This window comes from Berghia stephanieae, chromosome 13 (assembly GCF_034508935.2).
Source record: "Berghia stephanieae isolate SIO BIC M18660-M18661 chromosome 13, UCSD_Bste_1.3, whole genome shotgun sequence".
Lineage (NCBI taxonomy): Eukaryota > Metazoa > Mollusca > Gastropoda > Nudibranchia > Aeolidiidae > Berghia > Berghia stephanieae.
Window position 1 is genome coordinate 34,850,947 of NC_088372.1, and position 27,531 is coordinate 34,878,477.

At 36.4% G+C, this 27,531-nt stretch overlaps 1 protein-coding gene across 1 annotated transcript; it reads left to right on the plus strand.

The window, feature by feature from the left end:
* The first annotated feature begins 50 nt into the window (after positions 1–50).
* Positions 51–23,977, plus strand: LOC144958772 (uncharacterized). The gene is made up of 10 exons (XM_078890965.1): positions 51–685; positions 6,339–6,561; positions 7,915–8,048; positions 9,199–9,338; positions 9,592–9,754; positions 11,684–11,846; positions 13,388–13,474; positions 16,056–16,106; positions 22,682–23,031; positions 23,266–23,977. Exons 1-10 carry the CDS (start codon positions 625–627, stop codon positions 23,289–23,291), a joined length of 1,398 nt encoding a protein of 465 aa, XP_078747091.1. The 5' UTR covers positions 51–624; the 3' UTR covers positions 23,292–23,977.
* Positions 23,978–27,531: the final 3,554 nt, after the last annotated feature.

A 27,531-nucleotide genomic window follows, 5' to 3' on the forward strand; every position in this document is an offset into this window, starting at 1 on the left:
CCTAACCTTCAAAAGGTCAATTATTTTGGGGGACCAAAATTTGTCTTCTTGTTACTATTTCCGGTAGAAATATAAACAATTAATTATGATTGTATCGTTTCAATGAACGATATATTGCAACACTCAATAACCTATGATAATTTATTAATTGCTTTTGCCAAAAGCTTGGTTACAAGTCGCATATCAAGGTGATGCACCGTAGACGATGAAAACATTGGCTCCAGCTGAAAGTCGATTTTCGTAGTTCGATATTGCTTACAAGACAATTGATGATGTGAAACTGAGTCCTGCAATTTCCATCCTGAATTCTTGAAATAACGGGTATCTTTTCATTTGGATTTGAACAATGAAGTGTTACCACTATTTTTTATGTGGCGGATGATGGCCTTGTCTGGAAACAAATGTTATCCCTAACCATTTGTGCACATTATTTAAAGCTGTTACTAAAAGTAAGAAATAAAATGGCTGAAAGGAATGTCTAAACGTCAACGGGGATGAAACAAGAAGTCTCAGGCCTTCTCCAGCGCTCGATTTCACAAGAAGAAGATCAGCAATATCATTAACATTTTCCCATTCATATCATCGCAGGAAGGCATTTTGAGAAACGCTGGCAAAAACCTTAAAATGACGAGGATTTTATCTTTACTTTCTGCAGCAGCTGTTTTTGTCGTTGTATATGTTAAAGGTAATATTTTGCACCTATAATAATAATACCTAATATTTAGCGCTTATTATAGCGCTTTTACCATCTAAAGAAACATTCAAAGCGATTTACAGTGACAGCAATTGAAAAAAAACATATATAAACAGTAAACAAACAGAAAATTAATTGATTATATTTATTGGAACAAGTGGGTTTTTAGTTGTTTTAAAAATTTGAAGGGATGAGGATGCTGGAAGGGAATTCCAATATTGAGGGGCGGCAAATTGAAAGGATTGAGTGCCAAACTTACGAAGTATCTTTGGTTATACTTTTGTTTTACTATATATATACCTATCTATCTATATATAATATATATATATATAATATTATATAATTATATATATATATATATATATTTACCTTAGACAGATGGTTAATATACAACCTGGACCCGTTGTGTTAAGGTGGGAATTTTATAAATGATTTGCTTCTCAACAGGCAGCCAATGAAGTTCTCGAAAGTGGCAAGTTGCTGAGGAAAATTTAGACTATTAAAACAATCCTAGCAGTCGCAGCATTATTCGGTAAACTGGAAGGCTTTCTGTTTCTCGTTTGTCACATTTACCAGTAATGATTTGCAATTGTCTAACTTTGAAATTACAAAGGAATATTTATCAAAACTTCTGTTATTTTTGTTGGAATAAGGTTTCGAATACTATTTTTAAAATTTTAAAGAACATTGTTTTTATAATGTTATGGGCCTGACTGAACATTGAAAAATCAGTGTTGATCACCTCGCCAAGGTTTTTTATGCTTTTACTTTTATGAAAAAAATGATAAAGTGATCCCTGAAGAAAGCTCCTTAACATTTGCCATTTTATGTTTTACCTACAACAGATTAAAATTTCTGTCTTATCATCATTCAATATTTAATTTGGGTTATTTCAATCTTTGACTTTATTTAAACAAACCTCAAATCATTTAATCAGATTTCAATATCATCACAAGGAGAAAAACTAAATATTTGAATATCATAAAATTGATATAAAAGATGAAATTTCTTAATAACATTTGACAGTAGTTGCATATACAGTCAAATGGACAGGTTCAAACGACAGAAACCTGAGGAACACAAAATTTCAAAAGACACATATAGGATTTGATACCACAAACCATGATAGTTGCCAGTGGTTAGTAAGATATGATCAGAACCAGCTCAGTGCAGTATCAATTATACCAAAAGTCCTCTCAAGACAGCAGAGCATTATGTTGTGGTCAATAGTCGCAAATGCAGAAGATGAATCCAAGAGACAGGGATTTTTCTTATTTTCGTCTCTATACTCCAAGTCAGATGGATGAATACTCGAAGAAGGGCAGTCTGTGCTCTGTGGTACTCCTTTTATGTCGACTGAAACTGCCAGAAGGTTGGAAACTGGACGATAGTTTTTCAAATTGTTCTGGTCCAGCAATGGTTTTTTTCAAAAGTGGTTTAACTAAAGCTGTTTTGAATGGGGTTGGAACTGTGTCAGATAATAGAGCAGTGTTAATGAATATTGCAATAGATGGTGTAAGAGAATCAATGCATGGTTTCAAGTGCTGGGTTGTTAGGGGGTGGTAGAGGATTCAGCCAGCACGATTTTGTGGGTGCTCTCAGTATGTTTTTAACAAATTTCTCTGTAACAGCCTGAAAATCACAGAGTAGATCTCCATTGAAAGTGAAATCATCTTTATAATTTCCGAACTTGTCCAAACAATTTCTGATATTTTTATTTTTTTCAGAAAAAACGTTGCAAATGGGGGATCAGTTTCATTGATGGTATTGGTTGTAGATGGGTGTATTTCGTTCCAGCAATTCACTGTAAATGCTTAAAAGCTGCTTACATGTTTGCGTTTTGTCGAATTTTAAGTAACAATTGAATTTTGTTTTCTGACACACATTCTTCCAATGACAATGACTCAATGACAGGCTTGAAACAATCCCTGGTGGGTCGACAACCTTGTTTTTTATCCTTATGTAGCAATGTTTTAGTTGTTTTAACATCATCGTTATATATGGAATGTACGTGCATTTTGATATGAGTTGAATTTTAACTTTGTACGTCTATCAAAAAATTTTCCAACACACTTATTGCATTATTCTGCTGTCAATATGTCGTTATTTAGAGGTAGCTTTTGAGGTCAATATTGAATATGTCGATATCAATATTCTCCAAGTCTCTTGCTATTACAGAGACTTAAGCTTGAAGGTGATGGTCAGAAAAAGGGATGTAAATGACATTTGTAAAAATTTGAGATAAAATAATATGTCCCACCATTACCCTGTCCAATATAAAGTCTGCTCTGTGAGTTGGTGAAGGAACGAGCGGGGTCATATCATGCTGCGTCATTATACAGCATATTTTAGATGATTCAGTCATGGTGTTGTAATGAAAGTTGAAATTACCTACAAGTACAAGTTTTCCAGGTTGTCTGCTCATCCATGCAAGCATGTTATTAAATTCTGACTGCAATTTTAGAATGGATGTTTTATTCTTGCAAAATTTTCAGAACTTCCTTCGCAGTGTTTTTTCTTAAAGGTGGATAAAAATATTTCTAAAAAGGTTTTCTTTCATAATAATAGCTGTACAGCTGCCAGCTTGGTTAAAAAGTGGAAATGATTTTAAAATTTAGTTTGGTGGCATAAATGCTTTGATGGTGTTTTAATTTTTTTGGTATATTTTATTTTATTTTATTTTGTCTTAAATTAGCGTCATATTTTTATCAATTAGTTCATGATAATGTATTCATCTTTGTTTGTATAATTATGAGCGATGTGTAGCCTGATAATCTCCATTCAGGATCAATAAAGTATATTATCTTATCTTATCATCCCCTTGCGGAATAAGCCAAATTTCAGTTAACATCATCAGATCAGGCATGTTTTCTAAAAGCAGGTCGTGAATACTATCTGTTTTGTTCTGACACGACTAACAATTCATTTATAAAATTTTAATTTCTTTTTTTTAATAGTGGAAATTTAAAGTTGACAGTGGTCGTTGAACGATATTTGCTTTGTTATTGTGTGAGCTGTTATGACTTTCGTTATATAAATAAATATGTTCTTGACACTAGCGAATCAAGTAGGTTGGTGGTCGGCGATGCTTCCAATTGGTCAATAGACAGATTGCGCGTCGGGGCGCTAACGGGGCCGCTTAGAGATAGACGACGATTGGGATTGTTTGGAAGCTTTAACCCTTTGCCCACTAGTCAAAATGATATCGGAAATGCTATCGCCGTCTACATCTACACCAGAATAGAAATAGAGGGTGGAGCCTACCATGATATAACATTTTATGGAGCCCTAAATTCATCATATCAGTTCTGTCCACTGACAGGTGGGTGGGTATCGCTTTCCAGAACTTATGTCCTTATATGAAATCCTGAGTTTTTGACCAATCAACGATTGCTCTTTTGATAGCTCTCTTGTCAACATGAGACAGCTCAGCCCTTGATTTATGTACAGGCATCACAGGCGGTATATGTTGTGTAACTTCAAAGACCACGGTTGACCGAAAGCGATGAATGGAAGCCCTACTGTGGCGTGGAGAACGAGGTCTTGTATATATAGTTACGTCATATCTCAACGCTCGTGAATTCTTAGTAAGGCTGGATTCACAATCAAAACACGAAATCTGTGTTTTAAACTCTTGAATCAATCGAGTTACATCAGTGCGTTCGTCTCATTGAGAAATTAAAAACGATATATAAATCAAGAACATCGACTGGAAAATAAGGAAATTATCATAAAATTATAAAATTTGAGAAAGCTGTTTTCAAAATCAAATCTATTACAAAAAAGGTTATATCTCGACCGATTTTTATGAGACAAAAACAATTTTTCTCCACTTTTCAAGCTGATTCCAACAATAAGGTTTTCAAATTTATCGCTATTAGATTATTTGTCTTTTTTTTTTTTAAATAACCAATTGACTGCTCAGGAAATGAATACGTAATCCTTGGCGGCTAGCGAGTAGGTGTTAAATTTTGCGTATCCCTTTCCCACGCAGATGCGCACACACACACACACATACACACACACACACACACACACACACACACACACACACACACACAGACTGAACTCACAATGTATGTCTTTCACTTCTGGCCAAAGTTGCCTAATTACAACTTAGACTCGAATGATAACAGCGAGTAGGGTGTCAGATTAAACTCCGGTTTTAAAGGTCTAATTCAATTCACACCGTAATAAATCATAATAATGATCATTCTTGATATATTGGAGCATTAAAATATGTAATTCACATTACTATAAAGATATTTTAAATATATGTATTTTGTAATTATTTTAGGGACGATACGAACCCCTTTTAATCGTCGAGCCGAACGATAGGATGCTAGACGACGATAAGTCTCGCTGTGTGTGTGTGTGTGTGTGTGTATGTGTGTGTGTGTGTGCGTCTGCGTGGGAAAGGGTAAGCAAAATTTAACACCTAATCGCTAGCCGCCAAGGATTACGTATTCATTTCCTGAGCAGTCAATTGGGTATTTTAAAAAAAATAATGACAAATAATCTAATTGCGATATATTTGAAAACCTTATTGTTGAAATCAGCTTGAAAAGAGGAGAAAAATTGTTTTTGTCTCATAAAAATCGGTCTAGAAATAACCTTTTTTGTAATAGATTTGATTTTGAAAACAGCTTTCTCAAATTTTATAATTTTATGATAATTTCCTTATTTTCCAGTCGATGTTCTTGATTTATATATCGTTTTTAATTTCTCAATGAGACGAACGCACTGATGTAACTCGATTGATTCAAGAGTTTAAAACACAGATTTCGTGTTTTGATTGTGAATCCAGCCTTACTAAGAATTCACGAGCGTTGAGATATGACGTAACTATATATACAAGACCTCGTTCTCCACGCCACAGTAGGGCTTCCATTCATCGCTTTCGGTCAACCGTGGTCTTTGAAGTTACACAACATATACCGCCTGTGATGCCTGTACATAAATCAAGGGCTGAGCTGTCTCATGTTGACAAGAGAGCTATCAAAAGAGCAATCGTTGATTGGTCAAAAACTCAGGATTTCATATAAGGACATAAGTTCTGGAAAGCGATACCCACCCACCTGTCAGTTGACAAAACTGATATGATGAAATTAGGGCTGCATAAAATGTTATATCATGGTAGGCTCCACCCTCTATTTCTATTCCGGTGTAGATGTAGACGGCGATAGCATTTCCGATATCATATTGACTAGTGGGCAAAGGGTTAAAGCTTCCAAACAATCCCAATCGTCGTCTATCTCTAAGCGGCCCCGTTAGCGCCCCGACGCGCAAACTCAGTAATGTTTATGTTGACCACACCTTCACTCGCTATAATATAATTGTGGATAATAGGTCTAGTCATAATATAGTCAAAATTTCTCAGTGGCAAGAAATTCCGTCTGAACATCTTCGTGTTTTAGATATAATTCAAACAATTTTGTTTTGGGGTTGGTTTGTTGTTTTTTTGTTGTTTTTTTTTGGGGGGGGGGGGGGGGGGCTATTCATGCTCACAAAATTGTTATTGTAGATCAGTAATATTGTTATCTCATAATTCTAGTTCACTTTGATTTTTAGAAATTGAGGAATTGCAAATTTACTCTTTGTATTATCTAGTTGAAATGAGAATTTGACATGATACCATTTTCAGGTGACCCTGCCTTGGATCCTTCCACTGACGAGAGAGTGCAAGTTTTTCATGTCTGTCAAGGTGATTCAGTCTACATTCCCTGGCCTTTTGATTTCATGAGCGGATCCCATCGAGGTTATCCAAAGGTTAATTTGACGTTTCAAGGCCGACGCTCCCCAGAAAAAATTGTCATTTCATTTGAAGGAAAGAGGAAATCTGAAATAGGTTCAATATTTGAGGGAAGGTAAGGAATGCCTACTTTTCTGTTTAAATGATAAATGACAGGTTAGATTGTAAATTTTTGTTTTTCAATTATCTCCCATCATCCCCTTGTTGCATTATGTTGGAGAAAAGCAGACACTGAAAAGGCAAGGTGGCCGAGTGATTAAATCATTGCACTGTGACCCCATAGGTACGGTATTTGAGCCCCACTTCAGACATAAATATATATATACATAAATGTGACTTATTTGTTGACACAGTAATTTTCTTTCGCTGTGTTCCTGCACGCCACTGCATTAAGTGTCGTCTTTGTGTACACCTTGACCACCACATATTCCAGTTTGATTATGGTCTGATCTCCGATCCACGAACCTTTCTATTGAAAATACCAAACATCGTGATCAACTCCTTTCGATTTGAACCCTCAATTGGGCAATAGGACAGGGGTGGTATGGAGGCCATAACAATTTGTGTCCCATCAATCCTTTGTTGTATTATGTCGGAGGAATGCAGATGCTGAAAAGACAAGGTGGCCGAGTGATTAAGCCATTGCACTGTGACCCTGTAGGTCCCGTGTTTGAGCCCCATATCAGACACTTTTGTTTTGTTTTGTTTTTAACTTGGGCAAGATTGTTAACCCTCCAATTTACTTTCTTTGGACAACATGTGTGGTTCAGGTTGACATCATAGATTTTTTTGATGAATTAACAATATTTCTTGAATGGTACGGCCTGGAAGATTGTAATTATTTTTTATTATTAAATTTTATAAGGCTGACACTGAAAAGTGAATATAAAGTTAAAATGCAAATCTTTTTATTTTCTTAATTATATAGTTTATATTAGTGCTGATGGTTTTCCTCGGATCTGCGGAAATCTGTGATTTTGGAGTCAGAAGAGGTGTCAATAAGTTAGTTTTATCAAGCAGGGATCAGGTGTCCAAAAGTTAACTTATATCAAGCAGGAATCAGGTGTCAGAATGTTAGTTTTATCAAGCAGGGATCAAGTGTCAGAACGTTAGTTTTATCAAGCACTGATCAAATGCCAAAATGTTAGTTTTATCAAGCAAAGATCAAATACAAAAATGTTAGTTTTGCAGGTATCAAGTACAAAAACGTTAGTTTCATCATGCAGAGATCAAGTACAAACAGTTAGCTTTATCAAGCATTGATCAAGTAGAAAAAAGTTTGTTTTATCAAGCAGGGATCAAGTACAAAAAGTTTGTTTTATCAAGCATGGATCAAGTACAAAAAAGTTTTATCAAGCAGGGACCACACATGTGGTTTTTATTATTTTTGTTATATATATATTTGATATCAACCTGTTGTAATACTGTTTTGAGGCAGTGGGTCATTTTTATCCTTGTATTCCACCAGAGTGATGCACTCTCACAAATATTCCGGAGTTTTCATCCAGCGCCTGAATCTACAATTTGACGGACTCTACACCGCACGGGCTCAGATGAAAAATGGCCTGGTATGGACCAGGAAAACGGAGGTGGTGGTGCATGGTATGTGATAATCATTTTTTTTTTTTAAACAACAAAAAGTTGAGCTCTTATGTAGCTCAATGTCCACTAAACATGCTCAAAGCACTTTTCAAGGAGTCCTTAGCCAACAGCAATACTTAACATGTAGGATAAGATGCCTATTAGACGATATTACAATTTTTTGGACAGAGACAATGCTGTTAAAGGCCACTTATTCATTTTACACCTGAGTATAGTGAGAGAATGTGATTAAAGAGCCTGTTCCAAGGACTCAGCTATGCCCCGTTCGGGACTTGTACCCAGGACCTTTTGATCCAAAGGCGTGTCATATCGCTAGACCGCATAGCCACACAATGTAGTCCATTGAGAGAGAGAGAGAGAGAGAGAGTGAGAGAGAGAGAGAGAGAGAGAGAGAGAGAGAAGAGAGAGAGAGAGAGAGAGAGAGAGAGAGAGAGAATGAGAGAGAGAGAGAGAAAATAAGTAGGAGTGAAATGTCTGTTCAATGTTACAGTTATCGTTTAACGTTATAACAAGTGTAACTAAATGACAAATTGCCATATTTATGGACAATAAAGATCTATTATTATTATTATTATTTTTAGGGGCTCAAGACTCATGGAGTGAGAGTCTGTCCCAGTTTCTGAATAGTTAAATGATTATGAAACAGTTGTTAGCATGTGACCTGTGAACAGGATGTTGATCAATAGCAAAGTACTCTCTGCAGGATCTAGTGCTGACAGTTACCCAATCACAACTCGATGGACAGAGGGTTTAGAATAGACCTTGACTGTTGCTTGGACCAATACAGCTCCCTTTGCATGTCAGACAAGTTTTCTTCCATTTGAGTTATAAGGACCCACAAATCTTTATTAAGATACATTTTTGCATTTATCTGGAGCTTTTCCACATTGGATGGCACACTCTAGGTGTTGAACAATTTTTGAAGCATGTTTTGATGGAAAGGAATAGATTTAATGCAAAAGATGAGAAAATGCCCCACCTTTACTATTTTGTTCTTTTATGAAGCTGCCATGTTCATTTTCTTCCAATACAGTGTATATTGTAATTCTAAAATCAGTGTTCCCTTCCCTATAAATCTATTTCATACATCAATCAATACCAATGGCTTTATCTGTCGTTCCCCAACCCACCACCCAAATTCTTCATTCAGTCCGACCCACGGTGAGCAACAACCGTCTGAATATTAGCATCATCAAGGGAGATCAGTCTAAGGAGAGAAAGGACTGCATCACGGTGGAATGTAGGGGCTTAGAGTCAGAGGGCTACCCACCAGTCTACTACTTGTGGAAGGTGAGTTGATGTATCTTACCGTTATACATTTTTACCTTCACGTGTCATTGTTATTCATTCATTCGTTCATTCAATCTTTCTTTCTTTCATTCATTCATTCATTCATTCTATCATCCAGCACCATAGCAAAATTGTATCAGACATACGTTTGATAAGATGTCATTTTTTGTAAGGTTAGACTTGTGTTTGGAAAGACTTCTTTCTTTTCTTTCGTTCAATGGTATAATCCGTCCTCAACTCATCTCCCTCCCAGCACAACAAAAGCAATATCTTGATGAGAGAACTGGGCAGCTATTTCTCCAAGAGCACCTACCAGATTTGCCCTCCGTTCCACGGTCAGCTGACATGTAATCTTGCAGGATTTTCAGCTATGTGTACGTTTGACGTCAGTTCATCTATCGACCTTCACTTGCCTGGTATGTGCTTGAGAAATTTTTGTTATGTCAAGGTCATAAGTGGTCTATTGCTGTCAATCTGATATTATTTCAGAATGACTAATTGAAGAAAAAAAAAAATCAGTCCTTCTGAGCCATTGGCCCGTGGACCCAGAGTTTATCCTGGTTTCTATAATATAAAACGGGCAATAGCAAATTGCTTGCTACCTTTTTGATAGGATGCTAGTCAGCTATCCAATCACACCAGGTGGATGGCGGGGTCAGAAGTTTTTTAAAATGGACTGCATCTGGGATAAATCTCGATCCCTTTGCATGTGAATCAAGTGCACTACCAACTGAGCTATTGGGACCCCTGCTTAATCAGTTAAAGAAAATCATGTTTGAATGATCAGAATTGGAAAAAGAAAACCCCACTCTTTTCAAAGACCTTCATAATATGGGCATTTTATTAATCTTAAATTCTCTAAATTAAGCTAAAGATTGAATTTCAAATCACTGATTTCAGTTCACTACTTCAGTAATACGAGTATTACGTACGAAAATCTGAAGAAGGCACAAAGGCATTTTTAAAAACTCAAATTTTAAAAGATAAGCTTAAAATCAAATTTGGGCGTCCAGATAGCCCAGTTGTTAGAGTACTCACTTCACACTCAAAGGGACCGAGATCGATCCCTGGTAAATCGAGATTTTTCTCTGATCCCCATAACTACCCGGCAGTGAATGGGTAGCTGTGTCTGTTAGATCTGGTGGAAAGTACTTTGTGATAGACTAGCGTCCTATCCAAAGGATAGCAGGCAATTGCTATTGCCGTTTCACGCTGTAAAAACCGGTATAAACTCAAACTCCATGGGCCTCATGGCTCTGAAGGACTACTTTACTGTCACAAGTTTCAGTGGATAATTAGTTGATTTGTCATTTTCAGGTTTTCCCCATCAATGAAGTCAATTAATTGTCCTGACTTTTGCCAGCATAAGTATTTTACATGAATCTTATAATCTAGTCATCTTGTGCAACTATGTGGTCTTGTGGTATAACACTCGCTTTCAGATCGGAAGGTCCTGGGTTCGAGCCTCGCTTGGCGCATATTTGAGTCCTTGGAAAATACTCTTTACCCACATCTCTCGCCATACTCAGGTGTAAAGTGAATACTTGGCCGTTAACAGCATTGTCTCTGTTTTGAGAAAAAAATTTGTAGTATCACCTAAAAGGCTTCATGTCTCATTCTACATGTTATATGTTGCTGTTGGTCAGGGACCCTTTGTAACGCGCTTTGAGCATGTTTAGTGGATATTGTGCTATATAAAAGCTCAAATTTGTTGGTTTTTTGTTTTTTTCTCTCTTTTATTTTTGTAAATTCTTCAGAGTCGTTGACACCGAAGTTGAGCATGAGCCTTTCAAAATTTAATATAATATAAATTGAAATTCTCTACTATCCAGAGTGTAAAACAGCATAGGACTCCATAATAGGGACATTTTATCTTAAATACTCTAAATTAAGCTAAAGATTGAATTTCAAATCACTGATACCAGTTCACTACTTCAGTAATACGAGTATTACATACGAAAACCCCTTGAAGGCACAAAGGCATTTTTAAAGAGAGAGAGAGAGAGAGAGAGAGAGAGAGAGAGAGAGAGAGAGAGAGAGAGAGAGAGAGAGAGAGAGAAAATAAGTAGGAGTGAAATATCTGTTCAATGTTATAGTTATCATATTATAACAAGTGTAATTAAATGACAAATTGCCATATTTATGGACAATAAAGGTCTATTATTATTATTATTATTATTATTAGTATTGTTATTATTATTATTATTATTATTATTATTATTATTATTATTATTATTATTATTATTATTATTATTATTATTATTATTATTATTATTATTATTATTATTATTATTATTATTATTATTATTATTATTATTACTTTTCTCTGTTTCAATTATCATCAGTATCAGCAGTGGTGGCGGGCTCCACCAGTGACACAGTTTTAATGATAGTCATCCCAGTCCTAGCCATTGGAATCCCCTTGCTCATCCTGGGCTTGTGGTTGTGTATCCATCTCTTGAGGGCGCCACGACAACGAGGTCAACAAAAGCATCATAACTCACCAAGGTAAGATATGGTTGGGAATTTTATTTATTTATTTTTTATTTTTTTTTAAGTTTAACTCACTCCATCCTAGAGATTTTTGCTCCTTTTCAAAATTGGAAAAAATGTATTAAAAATGAGCATGTACATAGATAGTTTTATTCAACTACCATTAACATGTAAAAAGCTAAAAACATTAGCTTTGATAATACGACTATAATTTGTCTCAGAAAAATGTAATAAATAGGCATGGGGTACAAGTAACTCCGGACAAACTACGGATATAGTCTGTGTTAGGGTTGAGTGAGTGAAAGTTATATTTTAACAAAATGTCTAAGTAGATTGAATATTCAAAGAGTCAATTTTTTCCTTACACAAAGAACTCAACCCCTATTGACCACTTTGCAATGCTGCTAATATGGCTGATGCCCGAATTGTCTTAGTCTAGTTTGAGATAGAACCTAATGACAGATTTTTCCATAGGGTAAATATAACTTGTTCTTCATAAAACTATTAATTCCAGTTTCTGCAATGTTAATCAGTCTGTTGCAATTGCTTGCAACTCTTTGGATAGGATGCTTGTCTATAGGAAATTACCAGATTTATAACTGGACCAATTTTAATCCCTGTTGGATCTATGTTGGTATCCACAATACTAATATGTAATGTATAATAATTAGAACAGATGAGTGTCTGTTTGTAATGGGCTCTTTTTATCTGTAAATATTGCAGATTCTCCACTAGTGGTCATAAATTTGACTATATGACAACTAAAAACCATCCCAAAATAAAATTGATTGAAGTGGTGGATCACATTTTTGTTAGATCTCACCACTAAACGTGTGTTTTTATTATTTTTTATGTTCAGCTATGAGGTCTTGTGGTAGGACAATCGTTTTCGGATCGGAAGGTCCTGGTTTCGAGCCTCGCTCGGCACATAGTTGAGTCCTTAAAAAGTTCTTTACTCGCGTTCACTCACAGTACTCAGGTGTGAAATGAGGAACTGGCTCTTGACAGCATTGTCTATGTTGAAAAATATTATAATATTGCCTAACAGGCATCATGTCTTGTTCAACATTCTACGTTTTGCTGTTAGTCAGGGACTCTTTGTAACGTGCTTTGAGCACATTCAGTGGATAATTCCTTATATAAAAGCTCTGGTTTGTTTTGTTGGGGTTTGTTTTTGTCTCTTTTAAAACTGTGATTTTCTGTTCCCATCCATGTGCGGCTATGTGGTCTAGTCTAGTGGTATGACACTCGCTTTCGGATCGGAAGGTCCTGGGTTCAAGCCACACGCTTGGCGCATAGTTGAGTCCTTGGAAAAGGCTCTTTACTCACATTCTCTCACCACACTCAGGTGTAAAATGAGTACCTGGCCATTAACAGCGTTGTCTTTGTCCGAAAAATTATAATATCGCCTAACAGGCGTTATGTCCCGTCCCACATGTTAAATGTTGCTGTTGACCAGGGTCCTCTTGTAAAGCGCTTTGAACACATTTAGTGGATATTGCGCTATATAAAGCTCAATTTATTTTAAAATTTTTTAATTTTAAATTTCATCAAAGGACCAACTCGACGGCCGACCATAACCACGTGGGTCACCCATCCAACTCCATAGCCATGGACCACGCCATGCTGCCTCCCTCCATCAGGTAAGGAAGTTTGACCGTGTCGTTGTTTTTGTCTCGGATGGCACAGCGGATAAAGCATTGTCACTAATGCCTGAAGGACTCTGGTTTGATGCCCGCTGCTGTCATCAATCATCTCATTGTTATTTTCTTAAAAGCAGGCAATTTATCTCTTGCTGTTCGCTTATCTACACTATATTTAAACTGAGCTCTGGATCATCTGTTGTTATTGGGTTTTTTTGTGTGTGTTTTGGTTTTGTTTTTTGGGGGTTTTTTTTGTTTTTTTTCTTTTTTTTTAATGTGGCTTTTTTGTATAGCACTCTTTTTCAGACATGTAGGTCCATGGTTTGAGTCCTGCTGGTGGCAGTGCAAAGTTGAGTCCTTGGACATGAATATTTACTCACATTCTGTCAATGTTGTACTCAGGTGTAAAATGAGTACCTGGCCACTAACTGCATTGTCTCAGTCAAAAAAAGGAAATTGTAATAACACATTACATTCGCCATATCGCATCTCACATGTTAAATGTTGCTGTTAGTTTGGAAACCCGTGCAGAGCCCCTGGAGCACATAATATAGTGGATATTGCGATAAATTTGGATAGGATGCACTTCTATTGCACAGTACATTCCCCCTTCCCCCCCCCCCCCCCCCCCCCCCCCCCCTCAGATCTAAGAGAACAAACTACCAAAGAGACCAAGATAAATCTCGGGTAAATCGAGATTTTTCTCTGATCACCCCTGTCTACCCAGCAGTTAGATCTGGTGGAAAGTACTTTGCGATAGACTAGAGTCCTATCCAAAGGATAGCAAGTGATTGCTACTGTCCGTTTTACGCTATAGAAACCGGGATAAACTCAAACTCCACGGGCCTAATGGCTCTGAAGGACTACTTTACTGTCACAAGTTTCAGTGGATAATTAGCTGATCAAGAGATTCAATGACTTACTTAAAATTTAAAAATTGAGCTTTTATATAGTGCAATATACACTGAACATGCTCAAATCGCTTTACAAGGGGTCCCTGGCCAACAGCAACATTTAACATTTGGGACGAGACATGACGCCTGTTAGGCGATATTACATTTTTTTTTCGGACAGAGACAACGCTGTTAACGGCCTGGTACTTATTTTACACCTAAACTACGGTGAGAGAATGTGAGTAAAGAGCCTTCTCCAAGGACTCAACCGAGTGAGGCTCGAACCCAGGACCTTCCGATCCGAAAGCGAGAATCATACCACTAGACCACGTTTGTCTTGTTGATATAGTTGTTGTCACTGTTGACAATGCCGACTGTTGCTTTGTTGTTGTTGATTAGAAATAAAAGGAGTAGAAAAGGGTCAGGATTTTAAACAATGGAGAAACAATTTTGCTGGATTTGAGAATCGAACCCAGGTCCAACTGTAGTCTGTGAAAGAGGAGATCTTTCCACTGAGCTATCCACCACTCCCGTGAAGCAGGTTTTATGGAGGGAATATTATTCTAATATGAGGAAACTTTCAGGGTTGAAAGAAAAGTAGTCTAAAAGGCCCATTGAGCAGATGCAAAGTTTCTCCAAAGTTCTGTAGTGTTAAAGTGTGGCTATGACTGTGAGGTCTTGTGGTGTAACAACAACTCACTTTCGGATCGGAAAGTCCTGTGTTCGAGAATCACTCGGCGCATAGTTGAGTCCTTGGAAAAGGCTCTTTACTCACATTCTCTCACGGTACTCAGGTGTAAAATGGTACTGGGCCATTAACAGTGTTGTCTCTGTTGGAAAAAAATTGTAATATCGCCTAACAGGTATCACGTGAGTGTGTCTTGTTCTACATGTTACGTGTTGCTGTTGGTCAGGGACCCTTTGTAAAGCACTTTGAGCACATTTAGTGGATACTGCGCTATGTAAAAGCTAGTTTTTTAGGGTTTTTTTTTAAAGAGACAGAAACAATGGCTTGGTACCCTTTTGGAAATGGCTGGTCTATTGATAGTACTTTCTGACCCGATCTAACAGACCCAGCAATCCAATCATTATTAAGTGAATAAGAAAACCTGGGGATTGAAACATCTCCCTTTGTTTATGAGGGGAGTGTTCTATCAATTGGACTATGACAACACCTTAGGTTTGAAATAATGAATATTGATGGCTGGTTCATTCATAGAAACTTTCTGCCAGGTGTAACAGACCCAGCAAGCCAATCAATGTTGAGCGTCTAAGGGGGTTATAATAAAGGTGAAAATGGAAGGGATTCAGATGGGAACGGTGCAAACAATGTTTTGGCGGCGGTACGACACCCTTCATCAGCTAAACAATTAACATTCCTTTTTTTTTTATTGTTTTGCTGACAAAGGGTTTGTACCCGAAACGTCCATTGTCTGTACTGTTCCCATCCAATGCTTTTCCATTTTCACCTGCTCGTTAGTATTTTCATGATCCAAGAGTTCAGGCTTTTCTTGCTTTTCTCTATATCATTGTTAGTTTGTTTGTTTTTTAAAATATCCTTCATAACTGGGTTTTCCCTGTGTTGAACAGTTTCATGGCTGAAGGCATTGTTATGTATTTGACTTAAGTTCAAATTTACAGATGACAATAATAATGATTTTAATGACTCAATCCAAAATGATAATCAGTTCCAGCCTCTATAACACGGAAACAGTTTGGCCCGCCAGAAAACGTTCCAAGTAAGATGCTTTCTAAACCCAGCTGGCATTCCTTAGCAGTGGTTAACCCTTTACAGGCATAGAGCAATTTATCACTCTACGCTAAACCCCTAACATGAAATCCTAATTTTACCAATGTCAGCAAGAGAGCAGTAATCAGAGACCCCATTCCAGAATTTGGAAAAAAAAAAGGGGGGGGGGGGGATATAGCTGAAAAGGAGGAAATAGTGCATGATGGGTAGAATTTCAAATTAAACTTCCAACACTGACCCCATTCCAGAATTTGAAAAAAAAAAAGGGGGGGGGGGGGGGGGGGGGGGATAAAGCTGAAAAGAAGGAAATAGTGCATGATGGGTAGAATTTCATATTAAACTTCCAACACTGATATTCTTAATTTCGTAACACCAAAATTTTAGTTTCTATTTAATTCCTGGATATTTCAGTTACTCTAAAATATTCATCATTTGAGACATGAAATCCAATTTCGAATGGCAGGTCAACGAAACGAGTTTTCCCGAGTATAGCTGAATTATGCTATAAAGCAGAAGAATGAGGTCTCTGAGGAATAGCAAAAGGGAGCAATAGTCATAATGTCATATTGGTTCATAATGATAGCTTATGTATCAGAATGGTGGCTTGATAGTTCAGAATGGTGGCTTGTGTTTCAGAATGGTGGCGCTTTTGTTTCAGAATAGTGGCTTATGGTTCAAAATGCTGGCTTATGTGTATCATCAGAATGCTGGCTTGTGCTTCAGAATGGTGGTGGTTATATTTCAGAATAGTGGCTTATGGTTCAAAATGGTGTCTTTATGGTTCAGAATGGTGGCTGATATTTCAGAATGATGGCTTTATGGTTCTCTCTCTAATAATTTTTCCGCCGGTGACATCACAGACTATGGGTGACGTCCAATCAAGGGACGCTACTCTTCCGCTAATCTCATTCCCTATACATAAATGAATACAAAATGAAGGTATTTTAGCAACTTGAGCTATTGACATGAACTCACTCTAATTTCATATAGATTAGAAGTAGGACAAATTCATGCGACTGCCCACAGATATGAACCCCAGAGAGTTAATTGATATGAGAGGGTTGGAATCATTTTATTTAATCATCAGTGTTGTCATTGTGAGTTTTACCATTCTCCATTAACCCTCTCCTTACCTCGTACATCAAAATCGTCACATTCGTTACGACTCTTATTCAGATTTATTTTTGTTCATCACAATGATCTTTGTTTAATTGATAAGAACCTAAAGTTGTTTTGTGGACAGATTGTTTCAATTTTAAAAAGCCATTTTTCTGCTGGGTAAACCTGCCATTTTGGGAAAACACTGAAAATGGTTGGTAAGGAGAGAGTTCACCAGTTAACTGTCACACTCTGGAAAAACGGGTATTTAAAAATTTGGCCAGAAAAGTCGTCCTTCAAGTATCGATCGATTTAAATGATCCTCATTTTGGCAAAAAACTTTCAAACCTGGGACACTAAGAAAGACTTAGCAAAGTCCCAGGTTTGAGAGTTTTTGCAAAGATGAGGATCTTTTCAATCGAGCAATATTTGAAGGACGAGTTTTCTGGCCAAATTTTTTAATACGTGTTTTTTCGGAGTACGGCAGTTAACTGGTTAACAAGCTACCCGTAGTGAAATTTGGTAATGGTAGAAAACAAACGTCAATAGGTGAATCGCATCTGTAGGTAGGCTATGTCCTAACACTGTGGCTTTTAGAAATGATATTGGTGATAATGACTATCATAATGATAATAATAATAAATTATAATAATAATAATAACAATAATAATAATAATGATGATAATATTAAGAAGAAGAATAAATAATAATAACAATAATAATAATAATAATAACAATAATAATAATAATAATGATAATAATAATAATAATAATAATAATAATAAGAAGAAGAAGAAGAAGAAGAAGAAGAAGAAGAAGAAGAAGAAGAAGAAGAAGAAGAAGAAGAAGAAGAAGAAGAAGAAGAAGAAATAATAATGATAATAATAATAATAATGATACTAATGATAATAATAACCATCTTCAGCTGATCTGTCTGTGCCTCTAACATATATATTTTCTTTTCCCCAATTGTCTAATGCTTCTTCCTCCTCCTCCTCCTCCTCCTCCTCTCCTCCCCTCCCTGATCTGTCTGTGCCTCTAACAATTGTCTAATGCTTCTTCCTCCTCCTCCTCCTCTCCTCTCCCCCCCCCCCCCCCCCCCCCCCCCCCAACCTTCTAGAACTTACCGTCAGCTGAATTTATTCAACATGGAACTATACATAATATTCATAGAAAACTAATACAGTTCTGGTTTATGGTTGTATCTGCAAATTTGCATATTTAAGCCATTTGTTTTGGGGGGGGTTTTTTTGTTTTGTTTTGTTTTGTTTTTGGTTTCTTAGTTGGTTTTCTGGGGGGGGGGGGGGGGGGGGGGGGGTTGTTGTTATTCTTTTATCGTGTGTGACTTTATTTTTGTTTTGTTTTTGTTTTTTGGGGGGGTGGGGTTGTTTTGGTCATTTAAAAACCATGTATAAGTTTTTATTTACCGTAAATTGGTTGACCGAATAGGAATCCTTCAGAGACATTGGGCCCATGTAGCCGTAGTTTTTCCTGGGTTCTATAACGTAAAATGGACAATTGCAATTGCTTGTCATCCTTTAGATAGGACACTAGTGTATCTCAAAGTATTTTCCAACATTTTAAATGTCTATTTCATCTGACTTTGTATATTAACTTGTTGAAGTTTCTCCTCCATTTTATCATATGTGAGGCTGGCTGAGAAAACCCGGGAAGATGCGGCAAGCATTGATTCGAGATATGAGCCAAAATCGAAGATAAAGTGTTTCCCATAGCAACAAATTTTATTCAGAAAAAAATTCATAACTTGGGTTCTAATAGACATAGAAAGAAAATTTAAAGTGATAAATGATCAGAAAGACGTGGTCTATCTAACGCATTTATCAAATTTGCGCATCTTTCCGGATTTTCTCAGCCAGCCACACATTTGTTATTCACTGCTTTGAGCTTCAAGTACCTAGCAATATTCATTTGCATTACTCTAACCACCCTGCAAGGCTGTGCTATAATGATGTTAGTATGAAATAGTTATACCCCACCTTTGACTGTCTGATTTTTAACAAAAGCACCCGGTTTTTGGTGGGTTTTTTTGGGGTTTTTTTTTTTTTTTCTTTTGGAGGGGGGGGGGGGGAGTTGTTGTTTTGTTGGGGTTTTTATTACAATTTTTCATGTTGTTTTGTTGGGTTTATTTGCGATTTTTTTTTTTTTGGGAGTGGGGGGGGGGTTGTTTTTTTTTTCTTGTTTTGTTTGGGTTTTTTTTTACCCCATTTATGAGCTTTATTTAATTTAAATAAAGTATGATATTATATGACACCCATAACATCATAACGGTATTCTGTCTGGATGATTGAACTGCTAGAGATTTGAGCAATACAGTGAAAACTGTAAGTTGTGGCTCACTTTTGATATGTTTTATTGACAGCAATAGATAAGCTTCTAAAAGTGACCAAAAAATAGTAACAATTAACATTTCTTACAACTCGTCATTTTGACTTTTTTTAAAAATCAAGCAGTTTTTGACAAGTTTTTTGACATTAAGGCTCGTACTGATATAACACTGCTTCGATGTGATCACTTACATTTGACATCTGGGTGGGGATCCTGACCTCCCATAGTGGGCAGGGAGGTACATGCTGTGTCTTCTATCCCCCCATACCCGTTTTCCAATTGTTTCCTGTCGTTGTCTTGGTATAAGATTACTTAGTTTTGTCCTGACCCTGGCCGGAGTCCTTGGCTGGGAGGGAAATAGTCGAATGTATAATTATAGTTTTGGGAGATGATATTTTTTTTCCTTGTAAATCATCTCTCTGTTATGCATTGTATTATGTTTAGTTTACATATTATATTATATGATTTGTAAACATTTGAGTGTATTCCTCTTAGTTGGGACCTGTGCTTGTGTCTGGACGAGACCTTTAGGTGATTTCAAACTAAGTACTTTGACAGTGTGCTCTTGGAATCTACATCTGTTCCCTATTTGAACCAATTCCCCTTTGTCTTACCTTTTCTTTTGTGCTTTAATTGTAATTCTAGAACTTTTTACTATCCCATTTTCTTCCTTTATACTGGCGCTGATATAACCTTAATGTGTTGCAAGCGCCGTAAAACCCTTCAACACACAATTACATTTGACATGTTGTTTAGAAATCAGCAACATAATTTTTTTTTTTTTTTTCCCAAGGTAAGCAAGTTAGAAAATTTCTTGTATTAATTGTTTGGGTTTTTTTAATTTCCTTGTTTTTAAAAAAAAAAAAAGATGGGTTAGAGTGAGGAGCTTCAAGCAGCAACATTTACATTACGCAATAAAAAAAAAATATTGAGCTTTATATAGCGCAATATCCACTAAATGTGCTCAAAGCGCTTTACAAGGGGTCCCTGGTCAACAGCAACATTTAACACGTAGGATGGGACATGATGCCTGTTAGGCGATATTACAATTTTTCCGACAAACACAACGCTATTAACGGCCAGGTACTCATTTTACATCTGAGTACGGTGAGAGAATGTGAGTAAAGAGCCTTTTCCAAGGACTCAACTATGCGCTGAGCGCGAGGCTCGAACCTGGGACCTTCCTATCCGAAAGCGAGTGTCATACCACTAGACCACATAGCCGCACAGTAGGGAACAGTCAATTGCTTTAATTAAGCCTGAATGTTGTGGAATAGATGTGGTTGTCTTGAAAAACTTTTCGTAATGATGACTGCGCTTTATAAATTGATCATTTTTATGTGCGGCAAAGTGGTCTTGTGATATGACATTTGCCTTTGGATTGGTAGGTCCTGAGTTCGAGTCCTGCTCTGACCAGTGCACGCATTGTTGAATCCTTGGAAAATATTCTTTACTCACATTCTGGCACAGTACTCAGGTGTAAAATGAGTACCTGGTCGTTAACAGTTTCTGTCAGAAAAAAAAATTGTATGATTGCCTAAACAAACGTCACGTGTCTTCCTACATGTTGAGCATCGCTGTTGGCTTGGAGCACTTTGCAAGTGTTTTGAGCATGTTTAGTGGATACAACAAATGCTCAAGGTTTTTTTTTTTTTTTTTGGGGGGGGGGGGGGGGGGTTGGGGGGGAGGTTAGGAATGGAAACTAATATATATAACCCACTATCTCAAAGTGGTATTAAGTCGGGAATAACAAGAAATGAAGTGAGGAGAAAAGTGCCAGAAGACAATAGAGAATAAAAACGTCGCAGCAATGGGGGCTCAAACCCATGACCTTACTGTTACGAAAACCATCTGGAATGGTGGATGGCGTCAACTGCATAGCGTCCCTCTCACGGCCAGGTGGAGTTTTTGTAACAGTAAGGTCTTGGGTTCGAGCTCCCATCGCCGTAAAATATCTAATCTTTATTGCCTTCTGGCACTTTTCTAATTACTTCATTTCCTGTTATCACCAACATATGTGCCTGCTCCACTCACTTTTCTATATTAAGTCGGGATGAACTAGGTATTGGAAATTGAAATGACAGCCATAAATATGAAACACTGGGTCAATTGCTCTTCACTATGGTAGAGAAGAAATACAATTTCTTGTATTTCATGTATGTTGTCATCAAATTGTTGATTTATTGGCGAAAGCCTAAGATTGAATAAACTTTGAAACCTTTGAATATTTGTATTGTTAAAAACTCAGAAGTTCCTATTTGCCCTTCATTTATTTCTATATTCTCTTTTTGGCATCTGATTCAACAGGTCCTATTTCCCCTTATTTATTTCTATATTCTCTTTTTGGCATCTGATTCAACAGGTCCTATTTCATCTGGTCCTATTTCCCCTTCATTTATTTCTATGTTTACTTTTTAGGATCTGATTCATCAGGTCCTATTTCCCCCTCATTTATTTCTATGTTTACTTTTTAGGATCTGATTCATCAGGTCCTATTTCCCCCTCATTTATTTCTATGTTTACTTTTTAGGATCTGATTCATCAGGTCCTATTTCCCCCTCATTTATTTCTATGTTTACTTTTTAGGATCTGATTCATCAGGTCCTATTTCCCCCTCATTTATTTCTATGTTTACTTTTTAGGATCTGATTCATCAGGTCCTATTTCCCCCTCATTTATTTCTATGTTTACTTTTTAGGATCTGATTCATCCTGACATGATACCATGTTGAGTCAGAGGGACACACATTGTATTGATTCATATATAAGCTTCAATTTATTAAATGAAAACAGATAAAGTGGACGTTTGGGATTTCCCCTTTATCAATCAATGAAACACTAGAGACGAATGCCACCTTAAAAGCGCCATTCTCACATATCTCATTCGTCTGTAATGTTTCATTCATGTTTTTTTTGTTGATTAAAGGGAAACCCAAAACGTCCACAGCATATGTATTTGTTTATTAAATTGAAGCTTACATTCAATTTCACATTGTTATTTATGTCTTGGAGCTTCGAGTAGCAGCATTTACATTGGTTCATATATAATAAATGTGGATTGTATTTTTTGTTGTTGCATATTTTATAATCACTGTTTTTCCCCACATCCTGTCTTCATCAGTTTTCAAAGCCACCATGATCTGCCGCCTCCAATCTTGGAGGATCTGAATGAGGAAAGGGAGAGCATCGCCACCATCGAAACATCCAATCGTCTCATCGGATTGCACAGCCCACCAAAACAATACAGAGACCCAGAGGAAACGGAGAAGAAAGACAGTCTTTTCAAAGATGACGATGATGAGGAGTTCGAGGAGAAAGACGATGATGATGAGGAGGAAGAAGAAGATGATGAGGAGGATAGCGACGAAGATGAAGACGATGAGGATGAGGAGGAGGAGGAAGACGAGGAAGATGAAGGTGAAGAAGATGACGTTGATCAACAGACAAAGGAAAGAAGACCTTTGATGGAAGGTAGGTAGTGATATTCATATAGGAGGGAGAGAGAATGAGGGAGGAGAAAGATTGAGAGAGAGAGAGAGGGGAAGAGGGATGGTGTGGGAGGAGGATAGAGAGCAAAGGGTGAGAGAGAAAGGTCTGGGGTTGAAGATGGGGAGGGGGGGGGGAGGATGAAGGTAGAGATATATTATTCTTAAATCATTCATTTATATAACTAATCCAACTCTTTTTATTTTCATTTCTTCCCAGACTCTATACATCCCATAGTCACGTGATGCAGCACTCTCATGGTAACCATGGCAACGATTTAAACTACAGCACTTTCCCCCAATTTTGATTATTGATTGGATGCCCTTCTATAGCATGTTTTGTTTATCATCAACAGTGGATAAGCTTCGTCTATGTTACCATCATCATCATTACTATTGTTATCATCATCTTCATCATCGTTATTATCATCATCATCATCATCCTTATCATTATTGCCATCAAAAATAATGACCGACCAATTTGTAATATAGTCTGACCAAACAACCTACCATCAATCCACCTTTCATTTTGCCTTACTTCTAAATAAGAAGTATTCTTTTTCTTGTTTTGACTCCAAACAAGGCATAGCAAGCTCTCACCAACATGTTTTTTTACCTTTGTATGTATAGACTCAACTTGTCTTTTGTACCATTGTACGTATAGACTCAACTTGTCTTTTGTACCATTGTACGTATAGACTCAACTTGTCTTTTGTACCTTTGTACGTATAGACTCAACTTGTCTTTTGTACCATTGTACGTATAGACTCAACTTGTCTTTTGTACCATTATACGTATAGACTCAACTTGTCTTTTGTACCTTTGTACGTATAGACTCAACTTGTCTTTTGTACCTTTGTACGTATAGACTCAACTTGTCTTTTGTACCTTTGTACGTATAGACTCAACTTGTCTTTTGTACCCTTGTACGTATAGAGCCAATCATGATAGAGTTTTCTGTGAGGGGGGGGGGGGGAGTTTCATCCCGACATGATGCTGTATTGGGAAGATGGATCGGATGACAAATTGAATCGTACTTCTCAATGTTTGAATCAAAACCACCATTGTGTATTTTATCGTCATGCCATTATTGCAACCGTGCAACCACTGCCTTTCTATATACTGTTATCATGTCATTTCTGTATTGTTATTGTTATTATACTTGTTATGATTATGATTGGCATTATTCTTATTATTATTATTATTATTATTATTATTATTATTATTATTATTATGATTATTATTATTATTATTATCATCATCATCATCATTCTTGATGAAATTGTTATGAATTTCATTTTGATTACTATTATTGTTATTAGTATTATCATTGCAATTACGGTTAGTATTGTTGTCATTGTTACAATGTTTGCAAGTAAATGTTACCTCCCCTTCCTCCCTTCTTCACTTCTTCCCCTTACATTATCGTCCCCTCCTCTTACCGTCCCCCCTCCCATTCTTCATAATTTCCACATAGCACTATATTTAATTAAGATAAGCAATGTTTGGAATGATATGTCATAGAGATTTTAACTCATTACATGAATATAATCCAATTGTATTTGGGATTCTTTTCAAAGCAATCTTCTTTTATTACACACCAGCAAAATCCCCTATAACTTTGATGTAAAACTAAACTCTGACCTATATGTTATCTCCACAATACGCCCACTGAATCTGTATAAACCCCTTAAAGAGACGTACATGGTAAATCAATGATCCCTAGAAAAATGATGTGATAAAAAAAATTGCCCACTAAAGTTTGACCGAGTGAAAAACGTGCGCACTTGAAAAAACCTGTGCTGTGGTTTCCAGTTTAAAAAGGCATTGTAAATCTTAGGGATTGAAGAAATTTGATTTTAAAGATTGTATGTGGCCATTGTGAAATTGATGGCATCAAAAAACATCTCAACGTTTTGCATCAGATGGATAGAAATGAACTTGTTAATTTTCATAGCAGATAGAAGTCTGGTTTTACCTGTGGATGACACACATACACACCCATGCACACATTTCTTATCTTCCTAATTCATAACCTCTGATATTTAGATTTCATTTTGTCTAAATAATTCATCCAGTCTTCAAAAGCAGCTGTCGTTTTCATTGTCATCAGAAACTAGGAGTGATTTTTAATTTATCTTTCCCCCTTTCCCTATTCTGTGCTTCCTTTTCTCTCTCTCTCTCTTTTTCTCTCTTTCTTTCTCTCTCTCCTTCTCTCTCTCTCTCTCTCTTTCTCTCTCTCCCTCCCTGTCTCTCTCTCTCTCTCTCTCTCTCTCTCTCTCTCTCTCTCTCTCTCTCTCTCTCTCTCTCTCTCTCTCTCTCTCTCATCACCCCACCATCTCAAGCATTTTTCACTCACCTGAAAAAGATACAGCATGTGTGTTTTAAAGTTTATTTTCACGGATGTGTTTTAGAGTGATATATTTTATGTTTCTTAATCAGTGATTTTCTATACAGGACCGTCGTTGCAAAATAACAAAAGACGCAAACATGTCAGGTGGTCACAAAAAATCTTCTCCGTCAAAGAATTCGAAATTGTGTAATCCACTGGATTCGGGTCGGGTGAGTGAGGTGGCCAGTTGTCTTTCTCTATGAAATGAATATTCTTACTCTGAAGAAAAGCTTGTGTTCTTTTGCTAGTATTGGATGTAGCACCATCTTGTTGAAGACTAGAATTCCTTCCTGGATTGATAAAGGTGTTCACAGTCTATCAAAAGATTTTCGTCCAATAGTTTTATGTAATTATCAGCATTGACCTTAGTAACTGGGCCTGCATAAAGTTTCCCAGGCATAGTAACAAGTGTCTTCTTTATAGAAATACAACGCGCAAATGACATAAGAATTTGCATCACCTTTTCTCTGATATCAAATTTATTAGGTGGTGTTACAAGATCATTCAAAAACCACTCATCCAATTATTTTGATATTTTACAATTCTATTAACAAAAATAGTACTAATAGTAGTAAAAATTTGGAAAAGATATATTTTTACAATAGAAATAAATAAACAGCAGTGACCACTTTACATATCTTCTTGCCAAAATAGAAAATTGATATTGAATTTGTGCTAGAGTGCTAGAACTGTAAAAAAAAAAATATGATTATATAACAGCTTTAAAAAAAAAAGAACAGAATTCCAAACACGGAACGTTTCAGACACAAAATCCTTCTTCAGCCAATTACAAAAACAGCAAAATTTTCTTCACCAGGTTCATTGGGACATTTTCCTATTTTGAGGCAATGGATCTCATCTGTTCACTCTGAACTGCCCGCTTCATTTTTTGTATAAAAGTTCTTTTATGACCATTTTCCAACAAGCAATTTATGACCTAATTTTTTAACTATGGAAGTTTTAACCAGTTAATTTCCAATCGCGAGGTCTCAGGTTTGAGAGTTTTTGCCGAGATGAGGGTCTTTTAAATTGATCGATGTTTGAAGGACGAGTTTTCTGCCCAAATTTTCATGATTCATATACATGTTTTTCTAGAGTACGGCAATAGACTTGTCTATATCTAATCATTTTTATCTAATGTATAAATAAAGATGTTGTTCGAGTCATTCTTGACAATTTAAAGCAATAGGTAGGGAGAACGTTTTTTTTTTCATATTATGTAATTATTGACACGTTTGATGATGATTGGATGGTTTAGCCAAGATATCTCTGTGAGATAAATTAGGGAACAGGCACTGGTCGATGGTAAAAATCTGAATAGGTGTTATGAAGCTACATTATTCTATTGGTAAAAATCCGAATAGGTGTTATGAAGCTACATTATTCTATTGGTAAAAATCTGAATAGGTGTTATGAAGCTACATTATTCTATTAGTAAAAATCTGAATAGGTGTTATGAAGCTACATTATTCTATTGGTAAAAATCCGAATAGGTGTTATGAAGCTACATTATTCTATTGGTAAAAATCTGAATAGGTGTTATGAAGCTACATTATTCTATTGGTAAAAATCTGAATAGGTGTTATGAAGCTACATTATTCTATTGGTAAAAATCCGAATAGGTGTTATGAAGCTACATTATTCTATTAGTCATACATTTTATCAATAGTCAGGGGATCTGAGACGCCATCTTCACTAAAGATGGGCAGATTTTTTTTTTAATTTGGACATTTTTTTTTTTGTATTTTTCTTTGGGCTTTGTCCAACATTATACATATCCATTTCCTATTTTTACCCAAATATTTCAAAACCATAGGAATTTTGAAATCTAGAACAGCACTTTTTTTTTCTGATTTGTTAGCTCCCGAAACATGTCATCAAGTGTGAGGGCAGAAGGCCTTTGTTAGCTCCCAAAATCTGTAACATGTCATCAAGTGTGAGGGCTGGAGTCCTTTGTTAGCTCCCAAAATCTGTAACATGTCATCAAGTGTGAGGGCTGGAGTCCTTTGCTGAGAGAGAAATAGTCAAATGTATAATAATATTAATTTTGGTAGATAATAATTTTGTCCTTGTAAATCATCGCTCTGTTCGATA